Source organism: Alosa sapidissima, chromosome 22 (assembly GCF_018492685.1).
Source record: "Alosa sapidissima isolate fAloSap1 chromosome 22, fAloSap1.pri, whole genome shotgun sequence".
NCBI lineage: Eukaryota > Metazoa > Chordata > Actinopteri > Clupeiformes > Clupeidae > Alosa > Alosa sapidissima.
Genome location: NC_055978.1, coordinates 28,223,809 through 28,241,260, shown reverse-complemented (window position 1 = coordinate 28,241,260; position 17,452 = coordinate 28,223,809). Strand labels below are relative to the sequence as shown.

Sequence of the window (17,452 nt, the reverse complement as noted above, 5' to 3'; positions counted from 1 at the left end):
GATGCGTCAATAAGAGAACCTTTCAAAGACAACAGAATCGCTATTTAGAACACCAGTTTTTGTGGTGAAAGTATTTGTAGTACCAAAAGCAACCTTAACTTTCGCTGGCCATTCGCATTTCTTACTTTCACGTCATTCACTTAAACTTTCCTACTTGCTAGATTTGACCCATCTTCCATAGCCTACGTGCACAAGTAGTTTGAGTAGAACTACTGATCTTCATTTTTTCCCTGCTTGTTGACATCTTTTCATGTATGGTATTATTTCATGATCGCTAAACGTTTGATTCTTTTTAATGTTGTCACCAGTTAACTTCATTCAACTGCGCTTGTAGGCGCTGCCATTCAGTTGTGGACGTTCGTAAATTGCGTTTATGGGCGGAGAAGGGCAGAGAAAGGCGCAGTTTACACTAAGGATTGAACGATTGATAAATACGACGGAAACTTGGGTCTGACAGCGCTCGCAATCTGCGGTGTGTCCATGGCGCTGATAACGCTACGTTCGCAAATGTGCGTACATCTGGCCCAGAGAGAGAGAGAGAGAGAGAGAGAGAGAGAGAGAGAGAGAGAGAGAGAGAGAGAGAGAGGAGAGAGAGAGAGAGAGAGAGAAAGAGGGAGAAAGTGAGGGATAAAAGTGTAATGTATTTGTGTGTTTACACTGCACAAACTCAGCCCTGACACCTGACGCGTTTGCCTGGCATGGCACGGCACGCAGGCTGTTTGGTGGGTGGGCGAGTAGAGCCCAAACATGCGCAGGAATGTGAGGAGCATATGGCTGGGCTGAGCGAGCCGCTAACGCCACAGAGTTCTGCTGGGAGCTCGAGACGGAGACGGAGACGCAAACGCAAACACAGACGCAGGCAGGACAGGATCCTCTCTTATGCCAGACACGGATGGAGCTTAATGAAAATCAATGAGCGCATTCCTTCACACCCATAAACAGGCAGGACGGCTCCACCTCCAAGGGGTAAATGAAGGCAATGGAACCATTCCCACTGCGCAAAACAAAACAGCCTTTAACACACACGCCACTCTGACAGTGCGGAGAAGCACAGACCCGTTGTGCAATCACACCTAGCCGCATTCCCTTGCTGTCCTTTTTTACAGGTCCACTCATCAAAGAGTTTGCGCAAGCGTGAATCCACTTCTTTAGGACACATCTTTAGGACTGACATAGGGCCAGCTGCATGCGTCACAGTGCATGAGACACATGACCTATTCGCTCAGAGACCACTCAGCACTCGACATTTCATACTTACATGAACATTGATCAATTTAGCAGATGTTTTTATGTAAAACACTCAGTATGTGTTCCTTATTTTGTATCAAACCTGTGATCTTGGGGTTAGCACCTTGCTCTCCCCATCTATTCACTACATTTAAAAAAAAAAAAAAAAAAAAAAAACAATCCAAAAACAACCACGTCATTTGAATACAAATGGAACTGATTGCAAACTATAATTCCGAGAACTGACAGAGTTGTCCTCTTTGGTTATTTTTAACATAATGGTCTTTGCTTCCTCTAAAATCTCCAGCACCTTGCTCTCCCATTTGTGTCACAGTAAAAAATGTAAAAAATAATAAATAATAATTCAAAATACACCAGAGAAAAAATGATTACCGATGGAATAGAATGACTTTAACCTGATGATTCAAAGGTCATTTTTTAACATAGCTGTTTTGCTGATGACTTGGTCAACATGCTCTGTGCTAGGTGAGGAGGATGTGCCTTCCTTTATGAGGTTACTCAGGTCTGTGTGTGTGTGTGTGTGTGTTGATGAGGGCTTAATAAATGGGCAACGCTAAAAGAATGGCAAGCGCTCCGCTCTGCAGCCTCATTTGCGCTGGAACTCTGACACACTTCAGTGTGACACACCTAACCCATCTTCAAGAGCCGGCATGCACCCCAAAATGCCCATTTCTCCTCTGGAGATAAAAAATGCCCTTCATGATATACAGGTGTACTAGAGAGCCCTGGGAAACACACACATTTGCTTTGTGCTGAAGCAGCTCTCTGCCTTCCCCAGCTTTGACATCTGGGACATATGCTAAACACCAAATGCAACACCGGAGACGTCTAAAGGTTTTGTTGGACACATCATTTCATAACAGCGGTCAGGTAAAGGTTTTGTTGGACACATCATTTTATGCTAGCAGTCAGACAAAGCAAAGCCCTCAGAGAGGAACAATAATAACAATGCCCTACTGCCAAGTAGTCAGTGTGTAGGGTAGAGCCCCCACATTGATAAGGAGTTCAGTTCAGAGAGATTTATTCATCACATAGTTACACAGTTATATATAACAAGCAGTGAAATGTAAACCTGGTTAGCTTCATGACTGTAAAGTAGAAAGAATTTAAGTAAAACAGATAGTTAATAGACAGATAGTTAAAGCAGAAGTTAATAATAAATAATTCAATAAAATAATAAAGTGACATGAACAATAATTCAACAACAACTCACTCAAACCTGCAGCACCAAAGGCCCTGGAGAAGCAAGCCGACAAGCAGTGCAAACAGTACATACATGTATACATGCAGTTGGGGGCTTGGGCTACCTTTTTGTCCACGAACCTTCAGACAATACTCCTTAATAAAGCAATCCTCATCATCAACTGTTCTCAATGAGCATATGCACAACTGCAACCATGGCACCTTAACCAAGCATCAACACACATAGCACTGATGTGACTAACTACTGCACGGGACATCTCTGTAACAGACAGAAGACTCCGTCTCCCTCTCCTCAAAATGCAGACCAAACTCATCTGACCCATCCATAACCTCCAGAAGAAAGGGGGGGTTAAGGAAATGAGAGAGAGATAGAGAGAGAGAGACGGTGTGAGAGAGAGCAAGGGAGAGAGAGAGAGAGAGAGAGAGTGAGAGAGTCAGTGTGAGAGAGAGAAAGAGAGAGAGAGGGAGAGCGAGAGAGGAGAAAGGGCGAGCAGCTTACAGACAGAGCTGCTGTGAGTTATGTCCTGGGTGATGATTGCCTATTGGTCTAACCTCCCAGCCTTAATCAGAGGCGTTGAGGGACTGGCTGTCCAGGGGGGGAGGATGGGAGGGTGGGGGGGGGGGGGGGGGGGGGGGGTGGGGGATGGGGGAGGCGGAGGATGGGGGGGAGGCCTATCACACTGTGACACACCGCTGCCGTGCTTTATTACTTTATTTACTCCCCTACCTGCAAGATATGAAGCACAGACGGGAGGACAAATCCCCTTTGTCCTCAGCACATACACTGCACAAAGTGTGTGTGTGTGTGTGTGTGTGTGTGTGTGTGTGTGTGTGTGTGTGTGTGTGTGTGTGTGTGTGTGTGTGTGTGTGTGTGTGTGTGTGTGTGTCTGTTTGAAAGAGAATGTGTTGCGCCTTCCTGAGAGATTCTGTGTGTGTCTGAGCCTTCTGAGTAGCAATTCTAGAGGCTACTTAACATATTTGTGAGGTGCGTGTGGGTGTATATGTGTGAATGTGTGTGTGTGTGTGTGTGTGTGTGTGTGTGTGTGTGTGTGTGTGTGTGTAGTACATTCTTTAAACATTCATCTCTAAAAGTTTGCTCTATGTGTAGGTTACTCTCTAATCCTCTCTTTGAAACACACACACACAAACACACACACACACTTCTCGGGCCCTGTGTGTGGGGGGCATATTGGTTTCCATATGTATGTGTCTCTGAGCCTCTGCTCCTCTGCAGTTGATGCCTGGTGAGTAACCAGGAGAGTGATGACCACTCAGCCTTAAAGCCAGTGATTAGCCGCATTCTGGCACTCTCTATTTCCCCTCTCACACACACACACTTTATTTTGCACTTGCAAGATTAGAGGGGGAGAGAGGCCAGGCAAAGTCGGCAGTGAACAGCATCTTCATGGAGGGGGGCAGGCCTTCCCTTACAATAGCTGCAAGATACTGCTGCCCATCAAACTGTGGAGTAATGCAGCGTTATGGGCTAACAACTGCTGTGGCAGGTACTACTAGGACTGCTCTCCTCCAAATACACCACTCATTTGGCCTTAAAACAGCAGCTCACTCTACAGTATATGGCAAAAGTGCATTAGCATCTCAAGAGCCGAGTATTCTCTTTACACAATTCCAATCTTTCACATGCTAGGAAACGACAGGAGGTCTAGAAGTGTTCGTTATTCCTCAGAAAGTTTCGAGCCTACAGACAATCCACACAGTGCTCATAACTACGTTTCAAACTGCCCACATGTAGTGCTTATGCAGTTAGTGCATGCTTCCCCCCCCATCCACTGCTGCTTGGGCTTCTAGTTCATATTAAATTCACTTTCTACTCAGTACTTGCACAGATCTAATACAGTTGAACACGTGTACAGGTGTATGGGGGCTAATAGTCCTTCCCTCAGCATGTCCTCTTGGGGAGGATATCTTAAGCGGAGGCTGCGCCGTACACACGTGGGCTTCAGGCCGACGCCATGCTTCCCCCCTGACCTTTCCCGACCCGCGGGAGGCCCGCGCTGCATCACCACCACCGGCCGCCGTGTGCACGTGTGGGCAGCGATCAGACGCGGCTCAACACATGACGCCACAGGGGGCCCCCCCAAGTCAGCCGCCTCCATGTATAGCAGTGGCCCACAAATGCCCACTGCCCCTTTAAGGGGCTCTGCTGTGGTGGAGGAGAGAGCGCCTTAAGTGAGCGAGGCTCTGTAGGAGAGGCACAGGGAGGGTAGGGAGGGTAGGGAGGGTAGGGAGCGCTGGGTGTTTTTATAGAGAGAGAGGGCAATGAAATATTGATGTTCCAGGCCGCATGGCTGACCCCAGCCCTGCCTGCTGGGTATTGGCTTTTCTGTGTCAGAAAACAGAGGGCAATCATTAGGACGGCCCTGGGGATGGGTAAGGGGCCTGGGTCGGAGGTCCAGGAGCCTCCAGGGACCCTCTTTACGACAATGCCCTCCAGTGCAGCGCTATATCTGGATTGGCAGCCAATGAAAAGTGCATGAGGCTCGCTGCGGGAGCTCGGTGGAGCCGACGGGGAGGTGTGCGTTAGGGGGCAGGTGGCCAGGGCCGAGTCAGTCTGCCCAGACTATCACACTTTTGAGCAGCGCTGGCTAAAAACACAGGCAACCACACTACCAAGCAGGGCGCCGACCTGTGAACACAGCTTTGAGCATTATTCAGAAGAGAGGACTGAAAAGATTTCTTCATTCAGAAGAGGAGAAGAAACTCCAGTGAAGCATCCACATGAAGAATATGTCTAGTATCAGCCCACTATAGGACTTACTCTGACAGAACTAGGCCTACATGGAGGTACATAGTAGCCTTACGTACACAGTGTAAGAGACTGGAGTGTGCTAGAAATGAAGGAGCAATGACAGTCTGTCATCCCCTTAGCATCGGCCCAATCCCACTACAGTCTGTCATCCCCTCAGCATCGGCCCAATCCCACTACAGCTGCTGGGCGCCTTGAGCCTCTCTGCTACAGCTCACTGCTGTCTTCTTCCCCAGGACAGCCTGGAGAAAAATCACCATGCTCCTTAGCACCCCCAACGTGCTAAAGCACATTCACACCATGGCACTTGTTAATGGCACGCTTGGAAAACGATCCGGGCAGCCCTTTCTCAGACTCCATCGGAGTTGTAACACATAGGCTTGTGAACGCCCAAAGCAAAGAAAAGAGGAAGAAGAAGAGGAGGAGGAGGAGGAGGAGGAGGAGGAGGAGGAAGGGAAGAAAAGTGTGTAGTGGGAGCCGAGGCTCTAGGGACGTCCTTGCACAGCTCTAGCGGCTACTAGTTTGCACTGTAATGAACAGTGATGGCAAATTCAGCTGGCTGTCTGACTCGCAGCAGTTCCCCATATGCTGCTCATAAAGCCGTTCTGCAGCTCACTGTGTTGGGACTGCGGACAGATCAGCCGTGCTCACCAGTAGCCCTCTCTCACAGTCAGCTCTCGGAGCTTCACCCACTCAACAGCAGCCCCACACACACAAGCCCCTCACTGTGTGGAGTCAGCCGCAGGCCTCTCCTGCTGGAGACTCTGCTTCTATGGAAATGGAATAGTGTACATGCAAAAAACACACACACACACACACACACACACACACACACACACACACACACCACTGTTACATTTTGTTGACAAAAACCAGTGTGAAATGTGTAGATGAGACTGCTCAAGGGGACCTTTCAAAAAATACATCCTGTGGGAAACTGTGTCATATTGGCATGCAACTCTTCCTCTGCCTGCCTGCCTGCTCCACAGCCTCATTCCCTTTCATCGCGAGACAGCTCAATAATTTATTTGCACTATTGATGTGCGTGCGTGCGGGCGGGAGGAGGCGTTGGTCATTTGGCAAAGACAATCCGCACCTCACCGGGGTACATGCAATGTCATGACACTGAGCAGGAAATCACACAATTAATTCAGCCTAGCTATGGGCAGAGGTTAACAGCCCGAGGACATCCTGCAGGCGCTTCTGTAACTGATGAAATCCCCTTGACAGACAAGACACCTGCAGACCTGATGGACCGGACACATGAGGGGCAAGTGCAAAATGCAACTGGCCATTAGATGAGGAGCCTTGTCCATGTCTCCTTCACTGACTACTAATGCTTTATCATGCCTACTTCACCATCACACTAACAAGATCCTTCTGGCAAAATCAAAACTAAAACTCTAAAGCGTGCTCATACTGCATCCATGAGTGATCACACCCAACCAAAGATTCTAGAACTCTGTTCTAGAATCTTTGCACCCAACTAATATTTATTGGCCGATGAGGTTTTGCATGGTCAAATATATGTGTATAAAGGTATCCCATCCCGTTCTCAGCAAAAACACGTCTTCTTCGAAGACGAAATATGCAGGAATACTTTGGAGACTGTCAACCGCAGAGCCACAGTGACCAGGGTAATGGTGACCGAGTTCAGCAGTGACCAGGGTAATGGTGACCGAGTTCAGCAGTGGACGCATATGCAGAGCCACAGTGACCAGGGTAATGGTGACCGAGTTCAGCAGTGGACGCATATGCAGAGGATTACAGATGCACTTCAGAAAGACAAAATGAAAGACCATGGAAATGAAGGCGCTGACTGAATTTACCTCTAATTTAACCACTTCTTACAGCTATTAGTAAGACAAACCGTATAGGCCTTGCTGCTTCATTTAACACCTAATCTGAGAAAAAAAAAAAAACGAATCCTCATTATGTTAATAAGAACGTAAATAAGGTTATTGGTAATAAATTAGATATGGAATATTCTAATATATATAATATTATATATATTAGAAAAAGACACCAAATCTTGAACATTTGGGCTTTAGCTCTGATAAAAGCTCAGTATGAACTGCTGCCTCAGGTGAGGCATGACTAATAATTGCTCCATGTAAAGTACAGTACACCTCACTTGATTAAGTATTCTCACTGATCTCTGCATTTAATAGGTGGGTAACTAGCCATATATCCACAACATTTTTAATGGTAAATATGCAGAAGCGCACGTGCGCACACACACACACACACACACACACACACACACACACACACACACACAGCAGATGGCATTCGTGCAGACACAGCACAGGAAAGTACCACCTTGGGACTGGTACCGTTCTCAGGTTAAACTACTCTGTGAAGTTGCAATGAGAGACAGCGCAGCTCTAATGAAGTCATTAGTGTGATGTTGGGTGTGATCACACCCAACCAAAGATTCTAGAACTCTATTCTAGAATCTTTGCACCCAACTAATATTTATTGGCCGATGAGGTTTTGCATGGTCAAATATATGTGCATAAAGGTATCCCATCCCGTTCTCAGCAAAAACACGTCTTCTTCGAAGACGAAATATGCAGGAATACTTTGGAGACTGTCAACCGCAGAGGTATCCCATCCCGTTCTCAGCAAAAACACGTCTTCTTCGAAGACGAACTATGCAGGAATACTTTGGAGACTGTCAACCGCAGCCCCAAAAACTTGCTCTGATGTAGATCCAATATTTCAAGAGTCAGCAAGAAACAGTGGGAGACATTGTGGTCATTCCTGAGAACACAGGCCAGTCAGGTTAACCGATTCTCATCCCCCCTGCACACCAAATGCCTGAATCGAAGTTTCTGACCTAGCAAAGTGGTGAGACATTATCAGACACATTTACTAATTGGCTGCACTGTTGCGAGCAAAACCCATTAAAGTTTAGCCCACTGGATGACTTTCACTCCTCACTATGGCTGAAAGAGCTGAACTTGAGTCTACTGCAGAGGCAAGCATTTCATTTGCTGTGGCCCGGGCTGCACGCTCCAGTGGAGGAGTCAGGAGATAGCTCCCTATTCCCTAACACTCCCAACTTTGAGATGCTCCAGAAGGAATTTCTGCCTCCAGCACTTTGATGTGGACCAAAGGCTGAGGAAAATGGGATATAATGGGACCTTGGGAGTCACCGGATGCAACCAACAGAGAATAGTGTAGGAATTACTTAGAAAGATTCAGGATAGATTCCGAATAGGGGAACTATACCATATACCGTATTTTCCGGACTATAAGTCGCACCGGAGTATAAGTCGCACTAGTCAAAAAATGTGTCATGAAGAGGAAAAAACCATATATATAAATATATATATGTTGCACCTGAGTCGCAGGACCAGCCAAACTATGAAAAAAAGTGTGACTTATAGTCCGGAAAATACGGTATTTACTATATTATCTAGGTTCCTGTTCAAGCTGGGCTATGAAAAACGCCATGAGACATGTTCAAATGCTACGGAGCTATATCAATAAATCTCAACTGAACAGAAAAAGAAAAACTGTGATTCACATCTCAATAATTACGGAGTGTTGTTACACAGGCCTCTGAGCACGCACTAGCTGCTCAGTTCTTGTTTACCATTCGTACCAAGCAAGCCTGTGAGCCTTCTAGGTTTCCCATTTGTCATTTGGGGATTTGAAACAGTGCTCAGAACTGGCCCCGTTGCAAACTCTCTCTGCAGTGCAGTGGCTTTCCATTCAAATGTTTATGTGCTGACAAAGGAAACCATTAAGAGAATTTCTTTATATCAGTGACCTCTTCTTTTAGTCACATTAAATGGTAATTAAAAACTAGGGTAATGGTGGCCGAGTTCAGCAGTGGACGCATATGCAGAGCCACAGTGACCAGGGTAATGGTGGCCGAGTTCAGCAGTGGACGCATATGCAGAGGATTACAGATGCACTTCAGAAAGACAAAATGAAAGACCATGGAAATGAAGGCGCTGACTGAATTTACCTCTAATTTAACCACTTCTTACAGCTATTAGTAAGACAAACCGTATAGGCCTTGCTGCTTTATTTAACACCTAATCTGAAAAAAAAAAAAAAAAAAAAAAAAAACGAATCCTCATTATGTTAATAAGAACGTAAATAAGGTTATTGGTAATAAATTAGATATGGAATATTCTATATATATAATATTATATATATTAGAAAAAGACACCAAATCTTGAACATTTGGGCTTTAGCTCTGATAAAAGCTCAGTATGAACTGCTGCCTCAGGTGAGGCACGACTAATAATTGCTCCATGTAAAGTACAGCTCACTTGATTAAGTATTCTCACTGATCTCTGCATTTAATAGGTGGGTAACTAGCCATATATCCACAACATTATTAATGGTAAATATGCAGAAGCGCACATGCACACGCACACACACACACACAGCAGATGGCATTAGTGCAGACACAGCACAGGAAAGTACCACCTTGGGACTGGTACCGTTCTCAGGTTAAACTACTCTGTGAAGCTGCAATGAGAGACAGCGCAGCTCTAATGAAGTCATTAGCAGGGAGGCTACCTCTGTCCCTCTGGTCCTGCAGTCGGACTCCCCTCTCCTGACAGCCACTGCACCATGGCTTGCATGGGTAATGCCACTGCACCATGGCTTGCATGGGTAATGCCACTGCACCATTTGAGCCCATTAAGGGCCTATTTGCTAGAGCAGTTAGCCATTCCAAAAAAAAAAAACCCTGGGATTCACATATTGTCCTAGCATCCAGTCAAACATCCAGACAAGTCAAATTCTGTCTCGACATCTGATGGACTGGGCTGAATTAGAGTCTCTGGCCAGCACCGGGCAGAAAACCAGCAGCTCCTTTTGGACATCTTAGAATAGAAGGATGGGGCTTAATTGGTTCAATTACAGCAGAAATTAAATACTCTGATGGAGAGGGACCTCAGAGGAGTGGGCCATAATGACCATAATTGGTCAGTGCATCCATATTAGGAGTTTTTAATCAAGTTACTGAGGAGCGATCATACGGATTTGACAAATGAACAGCCACATGGAGCCTGCATCCATGTGGAATCCAGAAGCAGGCTCTCTACCACAGCCTTCCCATCGGAGAGGCTTCTATGTTTAGCTCTGAGGCTCTCAATGCAAACAAAGGCTTCTGCAATCTATACTTGCCCCACACTCAAATGGTACATGTACTTTACAAAAGCTTTTACTCATGTCCGTTTTCATTTACAGGAAAGCACTCGACAGAGCTCGACAGACATCTGAAAGCCACGTGGCAGGTTTATGCAACATGTATGCTCACCTCTATAGAAACCCCTAAACAAACAGCTATAGGGATGACGACGAGTAGTAGAAGCATTAAGTACATGAAGCGGGAACGCATGCCATATTAATAACTCGCAGGCTATTCTTCTAAGAGATAGCCAGCTGGCTGCAGCATGCTGTTTTCAGGGGCTGCATGAAATATTCATTCACGAAACTCGGCTAATTCTGGCCATCAGGATCTTTAAGGTGAGCTACTATGACACAGATTGTTAGGGTGGGCAAGGGAGGGTGAGAGCCAGCAGTCATTTTCACTCAATTTGGTTATGCATTAAACATTCATGGGATGAATTTCATTCTATTTCTGGCCCCTGTTCTGTTGAGGAATACGCAGCCCAGTAGAAAAATAAGCTAAGGTAAGCTTAGCTCAGACTACCTAGAAGCGGGTATAGGCAGAACCTGGAGAAATGTGGATGAATGTGGAAGAAAGACGTTGTGTTTCGGTATGCCTCCCCACTGTGACATGAGCCTCATGAGCCAAGCTAGGAGTTGTTAAGATAAGAGAATATAACTGTATTTGTCCCACAGAGATGCTGGTCTGTGCAAGAGCAGCTCACAGCACTGTACAATAGTGTGTGTAGGAGGGCCTGATAAGAGGACCACACTCCCGTAACTGGCAGGGTACAGCTGATGTTTCTCAATGCTCCTTTCCAGACAGGCACCTCCATGGCAAGGCTGCAAGGTGCTCTACTTTTTTTGGGGCCGCACATGACAAACGGAGGCTGTGTTTTTTTTGTTTTTTTTGCGAGAAAGACAGATGGAGGGAGGAGTTGGTCTCGGAGGACAAGTTGTTGGCGATGTGTTAACCGGCCCATAACACTGCCGCGAGTAACTCAAGCGCAGTCGTTAGCACAAAAGGTCAACCTCTCCACATTTAATTTCCCATCTCTGTTCCCGCAGGGTGAGCAGCTGATTTAAGCTCGGCGTGTCGCTGCCCACCTCCCCTCTGCTCCGGCGCGCTGAGAGAGAGGGCTCTTTGGGCTGAGGACCTCCTCCAGGCACTTCACTGCTCCTGGGACTAAGAGGGTGCTCCTGAAGATAATCATTAGCCTTTGAAAAGGAGTGTGTGAGGCCCATCTGCAAATATTCACTTGGCAAATATGCATTCCTGCGTTTCTGAAGAGAGAGAGATGAAATGCCACTGGTGAGCGATGGAGGTGTTGACGCCTCCAGAACTTCAGTCGATTATCGTTTACATAATCATAATGCTAAAGGCTGAAATACATGGTGTAGCGTACACAGTTAAACACATGCTGTGTGAGCAGCCAGGCCCTCTAATGACCTTTCTTACTCTAGATTCTCTATAGTTTCATCTGTGGACTAGAAGGGCACTCGGAGAGCACTGACCTTTGCCAAGGCCAAATTGTGAAATCTCACAATGTTTATAAAAAACTGAATGAGCTCTTTCTTCAGCTGTTACACCTTTCCATCAAGTGTCATGGAAATCAGTTTGGCAGTTTTTATGTAATCCTGCTTACAGCCAATTCAGAAAAAAACACATGAAAAACGGCTTCCTTTGTGGAGGTAATACTATAACATATGCAGAGGGGATCTAATTATATCCTCACCACATTTCAGCAGCAATTAAGACAACTAATCACTTAATACAGTTTAATGTGTATAATACATTACTTTTTGCAGAGTGCATCTCCCCTTCTTACTTTGGAGAGTGGACAATCAATATTGTGTATTAAGTAATATCCTTGCATTATTGACTTATGCCCCACCTAACAAGTGAGAGCACTCTCACTACCAAAGTACACATGTCAACAAGCATCCCAATCAATGCCAAGGCTGCCCTCCATCTCCGCACTCCACCCAGGCCACTTAGAGCCATTCACTGGCATGTCTGGCTTCTTTAGAGGTGTCCTGGTGTACGTTTAATCAAGGTGGACAGACATTCACTCAAGCAGTCCTCTGTGCCTTGATCGCGATGCATCGCGGTGGTCCCTGGTCTCATTAACCATTGCCTGTCTTCTCCCACTGTAACACGCTGAAATGTATACATGGTACGCTATAGGCTACTCTACAGAGCTAATAAGCAATAGGCAGTATTCCCACACATTAACTTTTTACAGAACCTGAGGAAATACATGCACCGCTCTCTGAAAATAAACCAAGGCAATAAGAACACACACTATGTCATGTGCTAAGTAACACCCACCAAGAAGACTGAGATCAGTACTATAGGCACAAAGGTAGGTGTCATGACAAAACTAAACACGCTGATAGCACCATATAGTTTAGTACATAGGGTCCCTGTGTAGGAGATATACTAAGAATACAAAAAAATAACTACATACATTAGTCATCTAAAGACAGCAAATAAATCTGGTAACAACCTATACTGTAGGCACTTGAGCTGAGCTTGATCCATGTCACCAACGCAGTTGAGAGGGCAACTGTGCATCCATCACGATGGCTATAGCTCTACTTAGCCCTCTGACTAGCCCTTACAAGTCTCCCAGATTGATGTTTATGAGGCAACAAAAGCAGTTGTATTCCCATGGAGGAGAAACCATTCACACTTGACAGTCTCTTGATATGCTGCTTGAGTTTCCACCAATGTCCAAATGAATATTGCATCCTAAAGAAGCGGAGCCGTAATACAGGCATCTGGTGTCCGACAAAAGCCTTTTTTTTTTTTTTTTACATGTTTAAGGCAGAGAGATGACCAAGCTTGTAGCTTCAGAGACGCATGATTATTAGGAGGGAGCTGGGGGAAATGCATTAACAGATGACACACAGCGGCGAGTTTGGAGGCGTAATTGTAGAGCCTATGCTCGGCTCGTTCCTCTGTAGTGGGAGAAGGGCTGATAAAGAGGCCCAGGGGAGCGGCGCGTGTGGAGGCAGGTATTTAAGAGACGGCGAGGAGGAGGCGCGAGGAGGAGGAGGTAATGAACACAGGTGGTGCGGAGTTCTCACCCGTCCTTAAAAGCCTCCTGGTGAAATCACTTCGTCTTCATTTACCTACACAAATGGGCTTCTGTACAGTGCGTCTATCGGCTGGAAGCCTTCAAATGTCAACTTGGTCATCACCGAACGCCGACATTCGTCAACGCTCGTTTCCGTGCGGAACATTTTCCTTCCTGTTTTTTGGCAACTTCTGTGCAAATGTGGATGCAAGAACTTGCACTCGAGCAGTTAATGGATGGATAATGTTCTGAGAACTGTCTTGAGAATCTTTTAATCTGAATCTAATGGCCACATTAGAAAGCTGTCACATCACAGCGCACATGTCAGAATGTGGTGGAGCTGGTGTGCGTGCGTGCGTGCGTGCATACGTGTGTGTGTGTGTGTGTGTATCAAGCACATTAGAGAGTGAAAAAGAAAACGAGAGAAAAATGAGAAGATGACGGGGTGTGACAGGGTGAGGGTGAGGGAGAGGGAGAGGGAGAGAGAGAGAGAGAAAGAGAGACAGAAGGAGTGTATTGGTGGAGGGGGTGACAGCCTCTTTGTAGGTACTGTACCTGGTAGGTGTCCCAGAGTCGGATGGTGCAGCGCAGGGGCAGCTCCCTCATCAGCAAGTTGTTCATCCAGCGGAAGGCAAACTGCAGGTACTCCACCTCATACTGCTGCAGGTGGCGATGCACCGTATCTGCAGAGAGAGCACAGGGGGCCCACCAATCAATAACCTCCGCCAGATAAAGATCCACTCCACAACACTCCAGGCCACTTGCAACGGCACACACACACACACACACACAAACACACACACACACACACTGACTGGGACAACAGAGCTGCACAATAGGCATATCGCCACACGCATACACACAATCACGTACTCGCACCACAACATCGGTCACTGTGCTGTCATCTCAAACAATGTAATTACCGAGCTGTCACAGGCCACTTCTAGAAAGGCATTATATTTTTTGGGAAAGGAAAAATCACAATAATTTACAGAGAAGGTCTTAATCAGTGCAGACATGTTATTGAATGCCTGGCTTTCATCTAATATGTGACACGGATGAATTAATCACCCTGCCAAAACGTACCCATCCACCTCGGCTCAAAAGGAAGCATGCTGCGTACCCATCACACACTCGACAAGTTGCTCGTGCGTCTTAACACACACATACACACATACACCTAAATACAGATGCACGACAGATGTGTGTACATTCACACACTCGAAGGTGTGTATTGAAGCGACAAGCTCACAGAGGTGTCCACCCAGCGTGCTCCAACAGGAAGATATCTGCAGATGTGCCGCGCATGTTTTTCCACAAGGGTGAGGCAAACAGCGTCGGTAATCTCACACCCCTTCCAGACACCTTCACTCTCACACAGAAACGCATCATACAAACAACTTATCCTCATTAACAGTGAATAAATCAATCTGGCAAAACATTTGCCGTGGAGCACCGAGTTTAAAAGAAAGACAGGCGCGTGCGCTCCACAATTAATGAAAACTGTGAATGTCACCAAATATCTACAGCTACTCAGCAACAAATGAGAGCTGTCAACCGTGGCATTCATCAGCCAGGCAGCGCCACCGCCATCATCAGGGCCGCGCGGCTGACGTGTGGGTGAGCGGTTGTGCGGAGACGCAGGGGCGGGTCAGCTGGGTCTCCGGCAGATGTCAGCTGGCACGCCACCGCGGAGGCGGACGGCCCTGGCAGACGCGGGGCGCGGGAGGACAGGCCAGGGTCAGGGAGCAGCGCAAGACAAGTGAGCCGCTCGCCGCGTTTCTGCTGAGCTGGGTACTTCCCACTGACTCCTGCTCTCCCCCATCCATCCCATAATTGCATCTGTGCTGACCCCCTCGCTTTTCTCATCAGTGGCCATATCCAGGCCACCGGCCAGCACAGGTCCCGCACGGCGCCCTCACACTCCGAACAGAGCCTCTTCAGTAACTGCATTACAAAGTCTCAGAACCTCAGGCACTCCAAACAGAGGCAGAATAGCAGCCAACCTGCCTGTGTGTTACCTGCAGGACTGCAGTACGGTTCAAGGGGTCCTGCTGCATCACAATAATAGTTTGCCTACTTGGAATTCATAAAGCTTCTGTAATTTAGAGGCTGGTGAAACAGGAACAGTTTCAGTCAGTGGATGCTAATATTTGAGGGACATTTGTTTATGCTTTACAATGCAGTGTTAAAGCAGCCAGACAAACACAAACACTCCTTTCACTCACAAATAACTGTTATCCTTCAGTAAGCCCGATGGCTTAAATCAAAGTAAATACCTTGCACTCAAACAGTCATTTGAGCCTGACAGATAATAGCTTGCTATAGAGCACAAAGGATGTGTACAGGTGTATCTAAGATGGAGAGAAAGACAGAGACCGTGAGAGTGAGAGTGAGAGAGAGAGAGATAGATATATAGAGAGAGAGAGAAAGAGAGAGAGGTAGAGAGACAGTGAGAGAGGCTAAGAGACAGACTTCCCACTCTGGATCTCCTATTATGACAGTTGACAGCGTCTGTGCCGGCTGTGCTGCCGCTCTGGCAGGTTTTGGAGATGACATTTGTCACCGGCGTGCAACAGAACTACTTCCTGGGCTTCATCCCAGCCCTTCCCACTGTGCTTGTGCACAAGCCGTGTCTTCTAACTTTAGTTGCACGCGTACAATTAATCTGACTTCTACTCCCACCCCGCACCAATCAAAAGCCTTATGTATGCAAAGCTCTTTAAAATTACCATATTAGCTCACATTTTAACCTTAGCAAGTTTACATATCTCATACCTGGAAAAGGGGTTTTATTTTTTAAAAATCAAATGCATTCCATCACAGGAATGAAAAAATTACTCACACAAGAAAAAAAATCCAAATAGAACTAGCTGAAAGAGAAATGCTCTGACGAGAACCAAGGGGCATTGGGGGATGGGATGGGGGGGGGAAAGGAAAAAAAGAATTGCCCACAACAAGCGGCTGCCTACGAGCGCTAAGACAGAGGCTGATCCCTGACCAGCATGGCACAGGCCTCCGCACTCACACACAGATTAAAATGTGCATTTATAGTGGAATAAGACTCGCCACGCTGAACATCCACAAACAGCTCTGCCTGCAGAGGCAAGCAGAGTTTAGCTAATGTCAAAGCAGTCAAATTAAACCCAGCAGTCCGTTTTTTTTATTACTCTATACAAGCGGCTTGTTCAAGCCTTTTTTTCTGCCTCACTTTTGAATACTTCCCTTCCCCAACAGTCGGAATCCGGCGTTAAAATGATTTGTGTGCAGAAGCCGTGCTTCACGCTTTCATTTACATAAATAAATTCACCTTCAGCAATTTGCATGCTGATCAAGCCCTGAATGCATTCACACACACACACACACACACAGAGAAAGAGAGAGAAACACAGAGATAAGGATGAAACATTATTGCCGTACAGGGAGACAAGAGTGAGCAGCGGTGTTCCCTGGCATCACGCAACACTTGCGGGGAAAGCGCCCAACAATGAAGCCACTAATTACAGCCAGTGTCCCTGATTGGGCTCTAAGCAGCCCATGTCTGCTGTGTGTGTGTGTGTGTGTGTGTGGCTCTCTACGTGAGGAGTACTAAGTGCCAGAGCTAATGAGAGAGTGGGAGGACGAAGAGATGGTGGTGGAGAGTGCTCGCAGGCACTACGGGTCAACTGTGGCCACCAATCTGCTCACAACTGGCCAAGCTCAGATGACAGTAACTGATGCAAAGTGTTTTAATTCAGTTCAGGCCACGGCAGGACTTGAGTCGGCCTCTTGGCTGAAGGCTGAGCCAATCACTTATTAGGGTGAATGTGGGGGCTTCTCAAGCCTTTACTGTGAAAGGCCAGCAGGAGGCTATAAGTAATGAGGAACAGGAAAAAGATAGATAGATAGATAGATAGATAGATAGATAGATAGATAGATAGATAGATAGATACTTTATTGATCCCTAGGGGAAATTCAAGGAATGAGTGGTTGTGAGATGGGGAGTGGGATCGAGAAATGACCTGGACCT

General features: G+C 46.6%; 1 protein-coding gene across 1 annotated transcript in view; it reads right to left on the bottom strand.

Moving 5' to 3' along the window:
- Nucleotides 1-17,452, bottom strand: part of tbc1d22a (TBC1 domain family, member 22a) — an 82,312-nt gene that overhangs the window by 2,788 nt on the left and 62,072 nt on the right. The window contains exons 12-14 of the mRNA XM_042077871.1: nt 13,999-14,126; nt 5,437-5,500; nt 4,441-4,615 (exon numbers count right to left, since the gene is read on the bottom strand). Coding sequence (XP_041933805.1) covers nt 4,441-4,615; nt 5,437-5,500; nt 13,999-14,126 — 367 coding nt within the window. The remainder of the gene's footprint in view (nt 1-4,440; nt 4,616-5,436; nt 5,501-13,998; nt 14,127-17,452) is intronic.